This window comes from Tamandua tetradactyla, chromosome 25 (assembly GCF_023851605.1).
Source record: "Tamandua tetradactyla isolate mTamTet1 chromosome 25, mTamTet1.pri, whole genome shotgun sequence".
In the NCBI taxonomy this organism is placed as follows: domain Eukaryota; kingdom Metazoa; phylum Chordata; class Mammalia; order Pilosa; family Myrmecophagidae; genus Tamandua; species Tamandua tetradactyla.
In genome coordinates, this window is record NC_135351.1 from 41,938,715 (window position 1) to 41,959,160 (window position 20,446).

Sequence of the window (20,446 nt, forward strand, 5' to 3'; positions counted from 1 at the left end):
TCAGCACTTGTGCAGCTGCTGTATCGGAAAGTACTGATGTGGAGTGTGAGTTCAGACATGGACAACCCTGGGTGCTGTTAAGTTTCTACTCTTCGTTTGATAAACACACCAGAGGACAAGGTTTTTCGAGGCTGTTTTCCTTACTTGATTTCCAGACAGTATTATTGTTTATGGTTTGTTCTGTTGTAAAATACGCACGGACTCAGTTGTTTACAGAGTCTTATGCATTTTATCAGTTGGATTCTCAGTGCAACTGCATCAGGTAAGGAGGGTGCATGTTCATCCTCTCCATGAGGCTACACACGGACAGGTGTTGTGGGGCCCTATCTTCCTACTCGCTGGCATGGAAAATTGTTTCCTGGGAGGACAGAAACTAATCAAGCAGGGAGAGGGAGAGCAGTTGCACATGGGACTGAAGTGGGACGCTCTGTTGGTGACTCAGGTAGCATGAGGAGCATCGCTTTCTGTGATGGGGCAACTCAACACGGTGAAGTTCCCGACAATGCAAGTACAACCCAGGCATGAGGTATTTATATTCCTGTAAAACAATGGATGTCAAAACCGGACAAAAAGTTCTTTACGTTTGTGTGTGAAGTGAAGTGAAGTGAATCGCTGGACTTGATCATGATGTGCAGGTTCTCACCAGCATGAAATCATGTGGGACGTTTCAAAGTTGTGCAGGATGAAGCATAATTTTATATCGTGGGCCGCTGTCCCCTTTGTACTACAGTGTGAGTAGCAAAGCTCTGCAGAGCTTTCCAATCTATGTCTTCTGTGAATGCTTCCTCCCAAGTCTCCATTTGCCATTCCGAAGGCCTTGTCCGTCTGCGCGCTGTACCCCTTCCCACCTCCATAGCCCGCTGTTGCTGATCAGGGTTTGCTTCCTGTTCTGCTGTGAGGCTCTGTGCTCAGCCGTGGATTAGATTCCACATGGCAGAAAGCTCTGAGTGCTTCAGTAGGTGGTGAAGGGCATTAGTGAGAATTCAGACCACAAGCAGAGGGTTTGCAGTCTGAGATTATGGACTTTTGAGTAAAGAGCTGCTATAGGGCTATACTTTGGGTACTTGGTGTGATGGGAGTCTACAGACTTGGCGAGGGGCACTGGGGGCACTTGGCAGAGGACCTAGTTAATGAATGAGTGCTGTGCAAGAAGGGTGAGAGATGCAGGCATGTGCAAGGCTGCTTCTGTTTTGAGGAAAAATAATACATTCAGTCTTGGACTTTAAAATTTGAGTTATAGTATGGCATCCAAAAAGAAATGACCAGAAAATCCTTAAAAATAAATGGGAGGAATCAGCAGAATGGAGGTGATAGATAAAGTTATGGGGTCACACAAATCCTTGGGATTTGAGAGAGAAAGGATAGCTGAAGATTTATCATTGGCAAGTGGAATAAAGGAGTAAAGACAGTCTGAGGAGAGGCTGAAAAGTTAGAGTGTCAGAGCGGGTGAGGAGAAGGCAGGGGCACACCAGGATGCCGAATGCCTCCAGGGCCCTTGCCTTCCTCACTTCTCCTTCCTGAGACAAACTGCTTTTGCTCCTGGGTCTCAGAAGCAAACATATGGTCCTTTGAAGTCAGGACTGCTAATAATGGGGGTCTAAGGCAGTAGGTAAAGTAATAGACCTAGGAAAACAGACAAAATTTCCAGAAGTCCTGAGTGAATACTGGGGACACTGTACAATGAGGGTGCAGTTCACCTGCTTTTCACAAGAAACCTTGAGATGTATGTATTGGTGTCTGCAACAAAGAATAGCTTCCTTATTATTTGAACATAGGAGTTTGGACAGGGACTCTCCAGTGAGGTAAATGTTAGGGCTTCCCGAGGTATTGGGGGGGTGTCTTGAGGCTCAGGGCAGTAAAGAACACAGAGTGAGCATCAGATGGAGATTTTCACAAAACGTTGTCACTTTTTTTTCCCTGTCTCACCTTCCTGTATCCGCTGCTCCCAAGCCCTCCTCCTGCCTTGCACTGGCACTAGAATCAAGTAGGAAGCGGCATCAGTTTTGGTGGTTGAAGGATTCCAGTGTCTACGGAGGGCTCTAGGGTCCAGCAGGAAGAAATCAGCTGTCCCAAGGCTGGAGTGGAGGAGTCTCCAAGGCCAGGGTGTAGGGGTGTCCCTGCGCAGCTGGTTGGGGTGAGGTTTATTCTCAGGGCATCATGTCAGTCCTGCCTGTATCAATTGAGAAAGGTGTGTTGCATGGTTAATGTGTGATGTCAGTGCTCTTAACTGACTTATGAACATTCATTATGATGCACAAGGTTTGTACTTGCAGCAGGAGTTGTGCAGATTGAAATTTACAAATTGCTTTATTTTGTAAATTCTCTTCTCTTCTCATTACCAATATGTGCAGTGATTTTATCCTTGCATGGCTGTTGCACTTTTTGACCATGGACTGAGGTTGGCTAAAGTTGTACAGTAGAGTCAGCCAGCAAGGAGAGTGAAGTAAATCCTAGTAAGACTGGCCACACCATTAGTACGGTCCCCGGGCCAACCAACTTGATCAGCCTTGTTCCAAATCTTCTTTTTTCTCATTTCTAATACTGTGTTCCATCATTCTCAGTTTTTAGAAATGGCACTTTCACAGTTTCTTTCGACACTCTGGTTTCTCAAAACTGATGATTTAAAATGTTAAATAATTGTTAAAAAAAAAAAAAAAAAAGCTCCTGTGGAGTGTAGTGGGGGTTGTTTCGAATGAGCTGATCTTGCCACGCTTACAGGTGTTCAGGAGCAAGATGCTGAGGCACGCCAGCCCCCCATGTACTCACTGCGGTCAGGTCGCCAGCACCACCACCATGCCAGCCCCCCACGTGTCCACTGTGGTTGGGCCAGGAACGTCTAAGGCGGGTATTCACTTGCGGTTTAAGCACTATATACCTAAAACAAGACACAAACTGTTGCAACATGCCTTATTTCAAAAAGCTAATTAAAAGATTAGATGTTTAAAAAACCATCACTATAAACTGGTTACTTCCAAGCATTTAGCAGTTGTTACTCATCCCTTCTCTTCCCCTTCCTCTTTAGTGTCCTTCTGTACTTGCAGATACTAGCAGAGACAGGGAGAGGAGATAAGTGGGGGAAGAGTCTGAGTTTAAGTAGGCAGATTATTTTTCTTTAGTGTATACTCTCCTGTAGTTATATTTCAGGACTTGCTATAACCTATTTGTTCATTTGTAAAGAAAATGGTGGTTATGTTCTTAAAGCTTTTTAAAATTTAAAGTTTAAAACTTTTTCTTAAAGTTCTAGAAACTTGGCTTTTGTCTCTTTTCAGCTGTAAAAATTTATTCTAGTAATAAGGAGTCAGTGGCTGTACAAGAGACCTTCTGAGGTCCTCTGCAGCTCTGCCAGTGTTATGATTTCATGTCCCAAGCATGCGAGAAGGGATGGAAAAGGAGAATTAAAAACAAAATGGAAATGCAGTTATTTAAAATTAAAAAAAAAAAGGATTAGAGAAACAAAAATAGTTTTAGATTAGAAACAGCAATAAATGACCAAATTAAATCACCCGAGGGGACACAGAATTTGGAACGGCTGATTAAGCTTGTTCAGAACGAAATGAAAGACATCAAGAAGACATCGAGGGAGTATAAGGAAGAGGCAGATATGGTTCAGCCAAATGACCAAATTAAATGATCCGTAGGGGACTCAGAATTTGGAACAGCTAATTAAGGTTGTTCATAATGATATAAAGGATGTCAAGAAGACACTAGAGGAGCATAAAGAAAAACTTGAAAGAATAGATAGAAATATATCAGTCATTACAGAGATGAAAGATACTGTAGGCCAAATTAAAAACATATTAGAAGCTTACAACAGTACATTTCAAGAGACAGAAGAAAGACTAAGCAAATTAGAAGACATGACAAATGAACTTGAATATTCAGAAGAACAAATGGTAAGAAAGATGGAAAAAATGCAACTTAACTTCAAGGAGATGATAGATAGCATGAAGCAAACAAATACAAGGATTATTGGTGTCCCGGGGGAAAAGAGAAGAGTAGAGGGTTAGGAAGTCTAGTTGAAGATAAAAAGGGGGGAGAGACTTCCCAGTTTTATAAGAGACATAAATATCCAATCCAGTCCAGTGAAACCCAAATAAAATAAATTTGAATAGGCTTACTCCAAGACATGGACTTAGAATGTCAAGTCGTGAAGAGCAGCAAAAAGTCATGAACACAGCGAGAGAAAAGAGATTTATCACATACAAGGGAAACTGTGTAAGACTGAGCTCAGACTACTCAACAGGCACCACGGAGACAAGAAGGCAGTGGTCTGATGTATTTAAGATTCTGAACAAGAAAGACTTGCAGTCAAGAATTCTTTATTTTTTTAAGTTGTCTTGCCAAATTGAGGGAGAGATTAAAATCTTCACAGATGACAATGGCTGCAGGGATTTGCCAAGAGACCTGCCCTATAAGAAATATTAAAGGGAGTTCTGTTGACTAAAAAAAGTAGAGGGAGGTCTGGAGGAGAGTACAGAATTGAAGAGTATTAGCAAGAAAAACGTGAAGGATAAAAAGTGAGAGAGGGAAAAGGTTGTATAGATCTGACAAATAAAATCTATAGGATTGGAGTGGCAGGAGGGAAGTACCTGAAACTGTTGAGCTGTGTTCCAGTAGCCTTGGTTCTTGAAGACGATTATGTAAAGATACAACTTTTGCAGTGTGATTGTGTGATTGTGAAAACCTTGTGTCTGTGCTCCTTTCATCCGGGGTATGGACAAATGAGTAAAAAATATGGATAGTAAATAAATAAGGGGGTAAAATAAATTGGATAGATAGAAATACTAGTGGTCAATGAGAGGGAGGGTAAGGGGTTTGGGATGTATGTGTTTTTTCTTTTTTATTTCTTTTTCTGGAGTGATGTAAATGTTCTGAAACAATGATCATGGTGATGAATGCACAACTATGTGATGATTCGTGAGCTATTGATTGTATACCATGTATGGACTGTATGTGTGTGAAGATGTGTCAATGAAAATATTTTTTAAAAAAACTGTAGGATAAGATGCTAGACCCAAGAACTGCCTTTACAGTAGTACTTTTGAATGTTACTGGACTAAACTCACTAATTAAAAAACAGAGATTGACTGAACGGATTAAATAATACGTTCTATCTATCTGCTGCTCATAAGAGACTTGTCTTAGACTCAAGGATACAATTGGATTGAAAGTGAAAGAATGGAAATAGATGTTTTATGTAAGCTGTAACCAAAAGAAAGCACAAGTAGCTATAGTAATATTAGATAAAATAGAGTTTAAATGTTTTAAGAGATAAGATTTTCACATTAATTGTAAAAACTTGAAAATGTTGAGTAGCATAGGTCATTACTACAGCAAAGTTGATGTTTCTAATTATTTTCTACTTGATATTTTGAGAATGTACAGTTTTTATAGCTAATCAAGTGTTTAAGTTAGTGTTTAAAAATTGGAATTCAGTAAGCTCTGATACCTGTAAAAAAAAAAGATGACATGGTAAAAGGAAGGGTGAAAAGGAGATGAACTATATGAGTAAAACCTCTGAAAATAATGACAGCCAGGGCGCTGAGCATGTAGGGCCTTGCACGTAAGTGTAGGCAACCTGAACACCTTCTGGAAGCTTTCAACATGGTATTTATGTATGATAGTTTTGAATCTTCCAGAAACAGATCAGTGATCTTTTAATTAAATTCTAGCCCTTTGCAGGCCACTGGTGCATGAGTTAGTCACTGCAATTTACTTGATTCATTTCATTTTTCTTCCTGTTTTGGGTTCTTTTTCCCTACAGTCCTCTCTGCCTCCATCATTGTGTTTTTTTGAAGAACTTTCTGGGACTTTTTCATTTCCTGGCATTGCAAGTTTAGACCCCTGACTGATTTTTAGGTTTCCAGAATGTACTGCCACAAGTGTGCCATTTGCATTTCATGTTTTTCCAGACCAGACTGCTCACTGTGCATGCAGTTTTCACCTTTGGGACTTTGGGTCTCCATCCTGCTTTGCTGCATCTATCCTTCTCTCAAGTCTTGGCTCAAGTGCTGTCTGTCCCTAAAAGCTTTCCACATTATTCTGGCCCCTGTATGGGTTTCTCCATTCTCTCGACTTTCTCTGCCTTTAGTCTTGAATATATGAAAATCGTACAATCAAGGCAGTGGCTTGGTTTGTCTTATATTTTGGAGTAAATTACACCATAAGCCCTTGAGACCTGGCTTTTGTTTCTGCTCTGGCATCAAGTACAGAGTCACAGACTGAGAAGGGCTTGGAGTAAAAGAGTGGCCGATGAGTTTATATTTCAAAAGTTGCTCTGATTAGCTTTCCATTTTTCTCTCTGTACATGGAAATAATGTTCAGACTTGTTTAAATAGAATTTCCTTTCTAACTCTTCTAAAAGGTAATACATCTCATTTGCTCATAGCATTTTTCTTGGTCACTTGCCTGACTTTTTTTCCCCTTTTAATTTTACATCGTTGCTCATAGTTGTGCAAAATAAATAAAGTCTCTGTTTTCCTTACTCTTCAGCTGCTTTTTAAAATATTTATCTGCCACTCTCCTGTTCCTCAGTTCTCCATTCCCTGGTTTAGGTATTTTACTCTTTTAACTGTACTTCCTGTGATGCTGTTCAATGTTAAATTTATTATCATGTGACTTCTAGCATCCTGTAGCTCTCTTGGAATCAGTGTCCCAGGGTTAGGCATAGTATCACCAGTGTACATATGAAAATTTTTAAATATAAGCATAAGTATTTTATTTTCCTACTATAGCTTCTTGTATAATGCTCAATGTAGATGCTTATTTTGATTGACTTTATTGTACTTTAGGATTATTTTAGTACAAGTAGTGTTTGAGGAGTTCATATCTTCTTACCTTCAATCTTTAATTTAGGTTTAACTGCTAATTTATGAAGGATATGCAAATTTCAGGTAAAAAATAGTACTCTTCTTATCTATTGCATTTCTACTAATTTGGGGATTCAAAATGAAGGTGATATGCTTTCCTACCTCCAAGAACCATGTGTTCTCACTTGGAAAGAGAAGTAAAATAACCATCTCTGGGGGTGAGTGGTGTGGCAGTGAGGAGTTATGGGGTAAGGGTTCTCTTGCGTTTCCTGCCACGAACCTAGTGCTGTGCGTAGGTACTGCAGGTTGATCTCACCTCACCTCCCACAACTCTAGTTATAGTTGAGAAAACTGAGGGTCAGCAGAATGTCATACCTCGTCCTCATGTGAGAAGCTGACATAATTCAGGTCTGTGTTTCTCAGACTCTCTGTCATGAAGGCCCAAAGTTCCACCTTTTTTTTTTTCGCATAGGCAGGCACCGGGAATCGAACCCGGGTCCTCGTGCTTGGCAGGCAAGCATTCTTACCTGCTGAGCCACCGTGGCCCGCCCAAAGTTCCACCTTTTTAAAAATAATTTCATATATTGAAACTGATCATTCTGTAAAATACAAGTAATAATTGAGTTATTAGGAAAATGAAACTTGAAAGACATGAGATAGAAACCTAATTTCTATAACTTTGCTAAATACACTGCTGCTATATGTCTTCTCACCAACTGCAAACCAACAGTTTACTGACCAGCCGATTGTGGGACCACCTGTGGTGGACACTGATCCGGGTCCCTCAGTGACAGCCCCTGGGCACCTGTGGGGTCCTACCTCAGACTCTCCCCGCTCAAGAAATAGGGCTGCCCAGTCCCTGGGGCGGGAATGTACGTGGAGCTGGCTGGGAGGAAGTGGTCTGGCGAAGGTGTCTGTTTGCCCTGGAGGGTCCTGAGCTAAGCACTGGCTGTAGAGGCTGTGGTTCCCAGTGCAGGCCGTGGCTGTCCTGCTCTCCAGAGTGCTGCCTGAGTAACCCATCACAGAGCAGGAGACCCTCCCCGGAGGACAAAGCAGGCGTTCTGTTCACTGTGCACCTGGACAGCTCCTTCTCAGCACCCAACCACATAAATAATCAGAAAAATGTGAGAGTGGTGTGTCTCTTAACAGAGTGGAGACCTCATGTGTCTAGTTTTCACTTCTGTGTTATTGCTGTTGCCAAGAACAGAGGCTTGCATGTAACAGTCACTCCATTAGTTGTGAATGAGTGGAAGATTTTTACATTCAGGTTGGTGTAATGTGATTTTAGAATCCAGGCATTGACATCAGTATCCCCTCATGCCATTCCGTAATTGTGTAACTTTGGATAAGTTATTTAACTTCCATTAACCTGTTTCCTCATCTGTAACATAAAGAAAACTATAGTATCTGCTTCATTGTGTTGCCATGGGGATCATGTAAGAAACTGGGCATAAAACCTTTAACAAAGACTCTGGCAGATAGGAGATGCTTGCTCTGGGGTGACAGAGAGACTCTGATACCCAGAAGGTGATTGAGAAGACCTATCAGGAGTCTGAGTTGAGATTTTGAACAAAGATTAGAGAGTGGGATTGGAGCCAAGAAAATATTTCAGACTGAATCATATGAAATTGCTATTATTAGATCATTTTTGACCCACAAAAGAGAAATTTCTTATGGTCCAATCTAAATTATAGATAATATATCTGTCCCCATTCCTGATTTTGGCCTTGTGGCCCAAGTCTGAAGTGTGGCTCTATTGTGTAACAGTATAAACCATGTTTTCATATATTGTAGTGTACTGTTTTTACAGAAGATGTAAGTAGATGCGTGGAAATCGTAATGGGAACTGTCCTAAACTGATGTCATTTATTTACTTTGTATGTGGGTTAAATAGATAGGCATTGCGTGTTATCATTGTGTTTGAGAGACTGATGTGTGCAGAGTTTGAAAAGAAGAGTAAGAAGGGTAATGAAGAAAAAAGATATTTAAAGAAATAATGACCGTAGGTTATCCAAGTTGGGTAAGAAAAAAGTTTACAGGTCCAAGGAGCTCAGTCAGCCTCAGGCAAGATTAAAGACAAAGAAAACTACCCCTAAGGACATCATAGTTAGACCACTGCGGTCTGGTGAAAAGAGAAAATCTTGAAAGCATTCATGGGAAATAGCACATCACACACAGATCAACATGATTGGAAGGATAGCTGCCTTAAAAAAAAAAAAAAAGGCCAGAAAACAATGAAATGACGTAAATTTCTTAAATAATAAGAACAAAAAACTATCAACTCAGAATTCTATGTATAGCAAAAACTGGGCCTTAAAATTGAAGGTAAAATAAAAGATATTTTTAGGCAAACTAATTCTTTGCTACCATTTCTGCACTGAACATCTAAGGAACAGCTAAGAAAAAATTTTTTAGTCTGAAGAAAAAAACAGTTGTAAACTTGAATTTATAGGAAAGAATGCAGTGCACTAGAAATAGTAAAATGCGGGCATGTATAAAAGATTATACCTTTTATTTAAAAGATGTATAGCTAAGTAAAAATTATTAAAACTATGCATACATACTTGGTAAACAAAAAAGAGGGGAAAAACAGATGTAACTTACAGAAAGCAGGTAGCAAATTTTAGGTCCAAACATAGGTATGTCAATAAATATTTTAAATGTAAATGAACTCAACACTCTAATCCAAAAGTAGGTTTTCAACTAGATAAAGAAATCAACCCCTAAGTAGATACTGCATATAAGTTAACCCTTCAAACTATAGACACAAATAATATTTTGAAAATTGAAAGACGGAAAAATATATTTAATGCAGATACCAAGTAGATAAAATTCCAAGAAGCCATATTAAAAGAAGACATATTATAATGATTAAAAGAGTCAGTTTATCAGAAAGATATTACAGTTATAAACCTCTGCGCACCTTGTAATAGAGCTCAAACTATATGAAATAAAAACTGACAGAAGTAAAAGGAAAATATAAAAATTACAATCATAATTAGAGATTTTATACTCCCTCTCAGTAATTGATAGAATAACTAATTTTTAAAATTCAGTCAATTTAGATGAAATTTTAAAAGACTGACCACACCAAATGTTGCCTAGTATCTGAAACAAATAAGAACTCTCATGTACTGCTTTGTGGAAATATTCAATATTATAACCACTTTGGGAAAAGGTTTGGCAGGTTTTTAATAAAGTAATCACACACCTACCCTTTTACCCAGCAATTCCTTTTCTAGGTATTTATCCAAGAGAAATGAAAACATGTGTCCTGAAAAAGACTTGTTCAAGACTGCTCATAGTCCAAAGCTGAAAAAGAGGTCCACCAGCAGGAGAATTGGGGGGAAAATTGTGGTTATTACTCACACATAAAAAGGAATTAACGAGTGGGCCACAGTGGCTCAGCAGGCAGACTCCTCACCTGCCATGCTGGAAACCTGGATTCAATTCCCAGTGCCTTCCCATGCAAAAAAAAAAAAAAGAATTAACTGCTGATTCACCCTACAACATAGATGGAGCCTGTACCATTATGCTGAGCAAGGGAAGACAGAAAAGAGTGCATCCCGCTTGAATCTCTTCAGATAAAATGCTACAATAGATAAAAGTCTATCTAGTAAAAAAAATTAGGAAAACATCCTCTTTGCAGTGAGGGAAGATTGACCTGGGAAGGGACATAAAGGAACTTCCTAGAGAAATGGGAGTATTATACCTTGATAGATTGGTTTACACAGATATCAGAATGCATCAGATTATACATTTGAGAGTTATACATTCACATTTCAAGGTGTATACAATTTTAGTTAAGAAAGAAAAACACCCACAGTTAATGATTGAACTGTATAATTAGTAGATTTTGTTTTTCTTGGTATATGGGTTGGCAGTTCTGAAACTACTTTCTCTGTATTTTAGGATTGAACAAATGAGTAAATGTATTTAGGATGATGGGCACCAGATATCTCACTGTTAGAAAAGGAGTTATAAATACAGAGTGAGAGAAAACTAGAATGTACTGTGGTGTTGGATGGGGATTAGAGGTATCAGTATCAATTCATGCTTTTAAATATATTCTTTTAGAGGAATAGAGCAAGATATGTATATGTGTGTATATAGTGTATAGGCCTGTACTTTGTATGGATCTGTATATATAATCTGCATTTGTGCATATAAATGCATATATTCATGTATATGTTCACATGCACAGTATATATTTAATTCCTTTCTCTGAATGCTGAAAGGACCTAGAAGCAATGATGCACCAGTTGCAAGGAGCACATTCTTCTCTATAGGGAACCACAGCCCTTATAGAAGAGGCTGAATCTAGGATTGGATCAGTGAAAGTACTAGATGAATCCAGACCTTTTTGTGCCAGAAAGTAAGGAAGTGCTCACATAATCATGGAGACATGTCGGAAGAACCCAGAAGCCACCATAAAAGAGTTTCCACTGGCTAAATCAGGGTCAGTTTGATCCTGATTTATAAGAAGGTAGTCATGTTGGAAAAGTCATTGAATAAAATAAAAATCCATGAGTCCATCCTGAAATATACAGTAAAATGAATGAATGAATGAAGGATGGAAAAGAGAAAACTTTACAATAGAATGTTAACTGATGAAGAGATGATCATGTTAGAAGTCATCACTAGGTTTTAAGAGTGAGTGAAAGTCAAATGATGAGCTGGGTATTTAAGTCTCTAAATTTTTATTAGCTCCAAAGGAGAAAATAGTAGCTCTGTGTTCTAATTTGCTAGTTGCTGGAATGCAATATATCAGAAATGGAATGGCTTTTAAAAAGGGGAATTTAAGAAGTTGCTAGTTTTGAGTTCTAAAGCTGAGGAAATGTCCCAGTTAAAATAAATCTATAGAAATGTCCAATCAAAGGCATCCAGGGAAAGATACCTTGGTTCAAGAAGGCCAATGAAGTTCAGGGTCTTTCTCTCAAATGAGAAGGCACATGGTGAGCACAGGGTTTCTCTCTCATCTGAAAGGGCATGTGGTGAACACAGCGTCATCTGCTAGCTTTCTCTCCTGGCTTCCTATTTCATGAAGCTCCCTGGGAACCATTTTCCTTTTTCATCTCCAAAGGTTCCTGGCTGTTGGGCTCTAGACTTCTCATGGCTATGTTGTGCTGCTCTCTCAGAGTCTCTCTCATTGTCCGAAATGTTTCTTTTATAGGATTCTAGTAAACTAATCAAGACCTACCTGAATGGGTGGAGACATCTCCACCTAATCCAGTTTAACAACCACTCTTGATTGAATCATATCTCCAGCGAGATTATCTGATTACAGTTTCAAACATACAGTACTGAATAGGAATTAGAAGAAACGGCTGCCTTTACAAAATGGGATTAGGATTAAAACATGGCTTTTCTAGGGTACTTGCATCCTTTTAAACTGGCACACTATGTAATGGAGAAGCTTATCAGGCAGCACTTCAACCAAGTCATCAAACCCAGCACCACCGACATGAGGACAGACCTGCATCACGTTCCTCCTCATGAGATGAAGTTAGAAAGGCAGGCATCACCTCTGTTATTCTTGCCCAAAGTGCATAACCTGAATCTAATCGGAGGAAATAGCAGACCAATCCAAAGTCTACAGGTAAGCTGGTAATTTTTTAAATGTCAGCGTCAAGAAACACTAAAAAAAGTTGATCTAGATTAAAGAAGGCTAAGAAGACATGACAGCTAAATGATGCCTGTTCTTAGATTTGATCTGGACCTCGGGGAGAAAGCTACAAAGGACATTATTTGGAAAATTGACAGAATTGTTGGGGCTGTGGATGAGGCAGTAGTGCTGAGTAAGTGTTGAACTTCCTGATTTCAGTATCTGGTGTATGAGATTGTCCTTTATCTTAGGGAATGCACACTGAAAGTAAGGAGGCACAGTGTCTCCAGCTTTTTAAACATTCTGTAAAATAGAGTGCACCATGTTAAGAGTAGAGAGAAAGAGAAACAATTGGGGAATCTAGGTTAAAGGTATAATGGGCATATCTTGTACTTATTAAGATTTTCCTGTAAGTTTGAAATTATCTAAAACACAGAGTTATTTCATAAAACTATACTTTGTTTTTATTTTTTTATAAAAGATAATTTTGGGTTTCTTTTCTTACCCCAAGGGATTAAGTATTAAACAGTCATTGTCTATGATTTTTTTGGAAGTTTTTCAACTAACTGGCATGTACATTCTAAGTGTTATAATGAAAACAGTGTAATTAAATTTAAGTATTTGAGTATTAAGTTATAATTATGATTTTGGTCTTCTGTTCCTTCATTTTCAAAACTTGTTTTATGAAGTTATGGTTGATTTGAGAAATATAGAAATTATATAACAATAAAATTATTTTTCCATCAGAAAATACTTGAAACTCATGATTATAAGTACTTGAATATTTGAATCATTGTGATAATAGATTCTATACTATCTGTTTTTCAAATATTTCTCATTATATTACATCCTGATGTTCTTGGGAGTTATAAAGAGTTCTTGTTGTTTGTATAAGATACATGGAAGAATTGAGAGGTTAAGGGCATAAAGGTCTCATCTGTGAAAACTGGGCTGCTGTTTCCAAGAAGTGATACACCATGTTAGAGATTCCTCTTTGAAAATGTTATGAGAGCTCTGGATTCTTTCCTGTGATAATGCATTTTTGCATAGCATTTTGAGATTTCACCCTATCTGTTACTCCTTTCCTGAAAGCTTGCCTCACCTGTGTGCTCAAGTTTAATGCTGACATTTACTCCTTACTAAAAAATGTTTTACTCCAGCCCAGTGTTTTTTATTGTGGTTTCAGAAGAGCTGGTTTCAGAATCATTTGGGGTACTTGATTTATTTTAAAAAACAAAAACAAACATGAATTCCAGTGTCTGCTCTCCATTCTTTCATTCACCAAATGTTTGCCGAGTTGTACTCTCTGCCAAGCAGTTCTCAGCACTAATGATTCAGCAGTGAATAAAATCCCTTGTCCTTATGGGGATCACATTGTCTTGGTGGAGGAACAACAAACAAATGAATAAATACTGTATGTCAGGTGGTAAGTGTCATTGAGAAATTCAAGTGTCAAAATAGGTGGGTTAACTTAGGGTGGTGGAGAAGGCCTCTCCGAGAAGGTGACATTTTAGCAAAGCCTTAAAGAAGATCAGGAAATGAATCCTGCAGCTGTTCCCAGAAAGGCAAGAGAAAGTACAGAGATTCTGAGACAGATGAGGCCACCTGTTCATGTTCAGGAAACAGCAAGTTGGACAGGGTGGCTGAATCATGAGTAAATGAGTAAGAGAGTGGTAGGAAATGAGGTCAAAGGTGAGGGGTTGGATGGGGAGGAGGGTTCAAACAGGGATTGATAAGATTTGACTCATGTTTTTAAAATATTGTTCCTTATTGATCCACTAATGGGCAAGGGTGGGACTAGGGATATTCGTTAGAATGTTATTAAATAATCAAGGTGCATGATGAGAATTTCTCAGAATAAAATTCCGGCTTGTACCAGAATTTGCCATAGAACACATGGTGAGAAGTAGCTAGATTCTGGATATATTTTGAAGGTAGAACTGACAGAACTTTAAAGATTTGTTGATGGAGTGTGAGAGAAATAGAAAACTTTCGAAGAACTCCAGGGTTTTTTATTACAGCAAGAATAGAGTTTCCATTTACTGAGGTGGGTAGACGGAAGGATGACATTTGGTAGGGGGAGACCAGGACTCGGTTTTGAACAGGTTAAATGTTGAGATGCCTATTGAACCTACAGGTAGAAAAGTCTAGTTTCAGACTTTCAGAAGAGAGGTTCTGAGTTCAGAAGAGCTGTCTGAGCAGAAACACGGGTGCTGTTTCAAGCCATTGGACTAGATGAGATCATCAAGGTGAAATGGAGAAAGAGAATACAGGAAGTCTGAGAACCAGACTCAAGGTCACTTCCCATCCTGGGGATGTGAAGGAACAAAGAAAGTGAAATGGACTTGGAGGGAGCACCCAGGGACATGAAAGGAGAACCAGCAGACCCTGAGTACCAGGATACCAGTGAAGAAGGGGTCTCGAGGAGGGGGCAGGCAGCAGCTCTTCATGTGGAGAGGGAGTGATAGCATTGGATTGGGCACTGCAGAAATAATCAGTAAACCTTGACAAAAGTGGTCACAATGAGTAGGTTCAAGAGAAAAGTGAAGGAAAGAATTGGAGACCATCACCATAAAGCTGCTCTTTCAAGATGGCGTCTTTGTTCATGAAGAATAATAGTATATCAGAATCTCCATAGTTTGGGTCAGCGATTTATATTTTTTCCCTTGCATCCTTTCGTGATTCTTCTGTACACTAATGCTTGAGACCTGAGCTCCAGCTTCTGGTTGGTGTGCTCTAACCATCTGTTCTCCAGCGCAGCCAGTGCAAATGATTTGACAAGGAAAGGAAAATACACCGCTGAGTCTAGCGGCCAGAATTTACAATTGTCATTGATTCTCATCATTCCAGTTACAAAACAGGAACTTAGAGGCCAGGAACAAAAGTAAAAGTTCTTTCTCTAATTCCTATTTCCCAGAAAGGATGTCTGATTAGCCAGAAGGAGTCAGTGTGTTTCAATAATATTGGCATCTTGAAATTTTCCTCTTAAAATATTGTTTAATGATTAGTATCCCTTATTTTAAGAAAAACAAAATTGAAAGGTGAATTAGTTTGGAGTTACAGCTGCCAAAAAATTCTGCTAAATTATAAGCACCAATTTGCACGGAAAGGGGTGGGTTAGAAACAGCATGAAATAAGAACCATACCTAACTTCTGCTTTGGAAATTCTTTAGAAATGTATTTACTAAAAGAAACACAATGCGGCTTAGGGGATGTGCTTTAAACTTTGCATATTAATGAAACCTAAGATGGTATAGTTTGTCTGCATCATTCGTCCTATGAAGTTTTGTAGAGAGCCTTCTAATGTCATAACAAAATGATCAACTCCTTATGGCAGAAATAGTGTGTTGACTTATTTATATCTCCCAGATTGTCTGATTGTCAATTAATAGCAGGTATGTATTGGATCTAAAATATGTTAGGTTTAATTGTGTCTTAGATTTTCCCGGAAAGAACAGCTTTAAGCCACTAAAAATTTAAGATTGGGAACTTAATTCTCATTGCCAGGCTACAGATTAATAATGAGTATTTAAAAATAGCATGGTTCTGCAGGCACCCAATTCAAATGAATGTGTAAACCTGCAATCCCAACTGTTCAGGATTTTGAAAAATTAAAATTTTTTTCCAAAAGTATTTTGGAAAACCCAGTGCTTTAGCATAGTCTTTGCTCAAGGAATGGTAAGGAAGTAAAAAAATAGTTGAACCATATAATACTGCTCTTTCTAAAGTTAAAACATTCAAATACTGGAAATACCAGATTGTTCTACCTAATTATATGATAAACTTACTTGAACTTCCTAAAGCCTATAGTTATTATACTGCTACAGAAATAGTAAATCTGTGTATTCAAGAGAATAACATCATCAGAATCGATCGTGCCATCATACATTGGAGATGTGTTTAAGGAGATTTACACCGTCATGCTTCAATTTCACTTGTGTCTTTGGAACCCAAGTATTTTGTTGAACAGCTGTGTGCTGATCACAGAGCCAAGTGCTCTAGGTACCATGAATGGCAGAGATAGACTGGTGTAATGCGCTTATATCAGGGCAGAGCTAGGGAGACTTACACACAAACATATATATAAATACATAATTCTAACTTGTGATATTGACGAGCACATTTCTGCAGAGTCCTACCTTAGATTGGGAAAGTCAGGAAAACGTCTCAGAGGAAGTAGCATTTGATGAGCAGTGAGGGATGAGTTGAGAAGGCGTTAGCGAGATGAAGGAAAAAGACACAGGCATGAAAGCAGCTTGTGTGGGCCTTGGCATGTTTAGGGACAGAGAAGGTACTGCAGAGGGGATGAGAAAGTGGGACCGTCAGGAATAGGTAGAATAGAATCTTGTAGCCCAGGTGAGAGTTGCTGAGAGTTTGTATTGTCATTTAAGTGCATTGGGAACCTAATGAAAATATTTAAACAGAGGTGAGACATGGATTGATGTACATTTTAGATCACTGCTCTGAATCCTGGGTGAAGACCATGTATGTCTGGCGGCAAGACTGCAAGAAAGGAGACAGATTAGGGGACTGTCGATTGAAAATGGGGAGATGCAGACCAGTTCAATATAATGTTTCAGAGCCCAAATCTGGCAGATTTGATGAGAGAGTGAGTGGAAGGGCAGAGGACAAGAGGGCAGTGCTGATGGTGAACTCACATTTCTGGGAGGGGCACTGGGCAAATGGGGTTTCTTGGGGGACCAGGCTGATAGATGATTTGAGTTCAGTTAGAGCAAATTAATCTGACTTGTACATGAGACCTCTCAAGTAGAGATGTCATGGTGTTGGCTGGATGCTTGTCAGAAGCAAGTCTGACTAGAGATAAATTGAAGAATAACAAAAATGAAGATAGTCCTTTAAAGCAGGGGAGTGGGTGAAGAGATGCACAGTCAGGGTACTTCAGGCATCTAGTGAGTGTGATATGGCAGTTGGCCCCTTGCAAGAGAATCAAGGTGGGGGCGTGGTGTATGAACTAAGAGAAGAGAGGGTGAGTGAGCACCAAGAGATGCACATGGCCTAGTGGGGCTGTCTACCCTCACTGCCAGTGACCACAACCAGATTGATCTTCTGTCTGCTGCAGAGCAGTTAGAAATTGGGTTATTTCCATGCCCTGCCCAATGTTTAAATGTGGAAACCATAATTCATATTTTAAATCCTGAATGAGCCTGCACTGATTGGGCCCACTAGCCTTAAGTAAGGTAGTACAAAATTGTTTGGGAGTCAGTGAGATGAGCTGCCCAAGGAGACAGGAGGGGAGCTGGGAGAGATGGCACCAGAAAAGCATGGCCCATGCATCCTCTGCAGGGGTCAGGGTCCAGCTTAGGTGACACCTGAGAAGGGTCCCTTGGGTGCTCCAGTGTGGAGAGGCTCTAGGTGACATCCAGAGCCTGGCCTGCTGTTAATGGACCCAAAGGCACAGATCTGCTGGCCTTTGTTAGCCTGGCCAGGGACAGGAAAAGAACGTCCACCGCTGAGTGAATTGAATGGTGCAGAAGTGAAGACTTGAAGTGTGGACCCTCTTTTGAAAAGCTGTTTGTGACGTGAAACAACATATGCTCATGCCTGGAGGAAAGTGAGACTCAGTGTGCAGAACATTTTTTAGAAATGAAATATCTAAGAGGAATGTTTAAAAGGAAATGAATTGTGAGCCAATTCAGAGTTCAATGTTCTCTGTAGGACATTGCAGAATCTCACATCAAATCTTCAAGTCAGTGCCTGGGGCGCAGGCAGCATTGTTGCCCTGTGTCAGAATTGAGAATTCTGAGATTTTACTCTTGTATTTTTTTAAAGTTCTGTTTTATAGCATATAGCAGGAATTTTAAGGCAGGGAAGAAGAAGAGGCACCTAACAGGTTCTTCAGTGATGTTTTCATTTCTTCCTCCAGCAACCCACGGAGGTATTTATTTGCTCCTTTTTAAAATCCAGGCAGCCGGGGCTCATACTACAGGCTAAAGGTGATGTACACCTAGCTCTCAGTCTCGGCATAGTGTTTTTAGTTGTTTGTGATCTTTATTCTCACAAATGTATACACATCAGTCCTTTTTTTTATCTCTAGTAAAAATAGTTCAATCTATTGTTATCTTACAAATTTTATTTTAGAATCCTTTTTAGCCTAGTTCCCCCGGGTGCATGGTAGTTGTAAATGTTGCTGGCAGGACACCCCCATATTTTCCTTGCAGATCTTTTATGAAGGATGGATCCAGGAGAGCTGAGCACACATGTTGAGGAAGTAGGTGCCCCCGGGCGCTCTGGCACTCAGCTTGCTGGGGGACGTCCAGGCTTTCAGAGCTCTGTCTGCAAAAATCAGTTTTGTCTCAGAACATGGGATAGGTCATCCTAAATGTATGTTTTTATTTGACTGCTTTGCCACAGTCTAATACTGACATAAAAAAATATTCTCTTTTAGAATGTGAAACACAGAAAGTATGCCCGGTGGAAGGCAACTTATATCCATAATTGTTTAAAGAATGGAGAGACCCCTCAAGCTGGACCTGTGGGGATTGACGAAGATGATGGTGCGTACTTACTTATTTGTTCTCAATAGAACTGTGTCATAGACTCATCATTGTCTAGTATATTATCATTTACAGTTTTCAGGAAGGGACAATACAGTTTTATTCCCTTCATAAGGTCCAGAATCCCTGAAAACTAGGTGTACAAATTTAGGGGCAGAGAGAAATTAGAGCCAACGTGTGGCATCTGTCCATGTCAGCAGAGTGACTTGGCTGTCTGCTGCCTCTAATGCTTTCATTCCTGCTTAGGAACTGCGGACCATTTATGGTTTGTAATCTAAATCACAAATAACAGGGTTGTTTTTTAGTGTCTATTTGAGATTTTTTTGAGTATGTAATACATTCACGTGGTCCAAAAATTAAAGAATATATTAAAAATATAAAGTAAGACTTCCGGAGAAGATGGCGGCTTAGTAAGACGCGCGGGTCTTAGTTCCTCCTCCAGAAAAGCAACTAAAGAAACAGAAACAATACAAAACAGCTCCTGGAGTCACGACAGAGACCAAAAAGACAGCGTACCCCATTCTGGAACGGCTGAACGGGCAGGGAGAATCCGCTGCGGTGAGATACCCGAGGGCGCGCGTTTTCCCGGCCGGGGCGGCTGGCGACTGGGGACCCCTCCACGCACGTGGCTCCCCAATCTGACTGGGAACGTTGGTTAGCGGGGCCCTCCCGTCACACTTGGCGTCTCGGGCCAGCTGGGCAATTTGGACCGGCACTCCCCCAAGCCGCGGCCGGCGACCCCCCCTCCACACGCGGTTTCCCGGGCCGACTGCACGGCAGACAGACGAGCGCCACGAGCACCACCTACTGGACAGGAAAAGAAAAATAGAGCCCAGAGATTTCACAGAAAAACCTTTCAACCAGCCGGGTCCCACACCCAGGGAAATCTGATCAAATGCCCAGACACCAGCAGAAAATAATGGATGACGCTCGGAAAATTGAAGATATGGCCCACTCAAAGGAACAAACCAATAGTTCAAATGAGATACAGGAGCTGAGACAACTAATGCTGAATATACGAACAGAAATGGAAAACCTCTTCAAAAACCAAATCAATAAATTGAGGGAGGACATGAAGAAGACATGGGCTGAACAAAAAGAAGAAATAGAAAATCTGAAAAAACAAATCACAGAACTTATGGGAGTGAAGGACAAAGAAGAAAAAATGGAAAAAACAATGGATACCTACAATGGTAGATCTAAAGAGACAGACGCTACAATTAGTGAACTGGAGGATGGAACATCTGAATTCCAAAAAGAAACAGAAACTATAGGGAAAAGAATGGAAAAACTTGAGCAGGGGATCAGGGAACTGAATGACAATATGAAGCGCACAAATATACGTGTTGTGGGTGTCCCAGAAGGAGAAGAGAAGGGAAAAGGAGGAGAAAAACTAATGGAAGAAATTATCACTGAAAATTTCCCAACTCTTATGAAAGACCTAAATTTACAGATCCAAGAAGTGCAGCGCACCCCAAAGAGAATAGACCCAAATAGGCGTTCTCCAAGACATTTAC

At 39.9% G+C, this 20,446-nt stretch overlaps 1 protein-coding gene across 3 annotated transcripts in view; it reads left to right on the forward strand.

Annotated features, from left to right (window-relative positions):
• VTA1 (vesicle trafficking 1) overlaps nucleotides 1-20,446 on the forward strand; it is a 65,046-nt gene that overhangs the window by 20,378 nt on the left and 24,222 nt on the right. For all 3 annotated transcript variants that reach the window (XM_077143339.1, XM_077143341.1, XM_077143340.1), the window contains one exon: nucleotides 18,821-18,929. In XM_077143339.1, coding sequence (XP_076999454.1) covers nucleotides 18,821-18,929 — 109 coding nt within the window. The remainder of the gene's footprint in view (nucleotides 1-18,820; nucleotides 18,930-20,446) is intronic.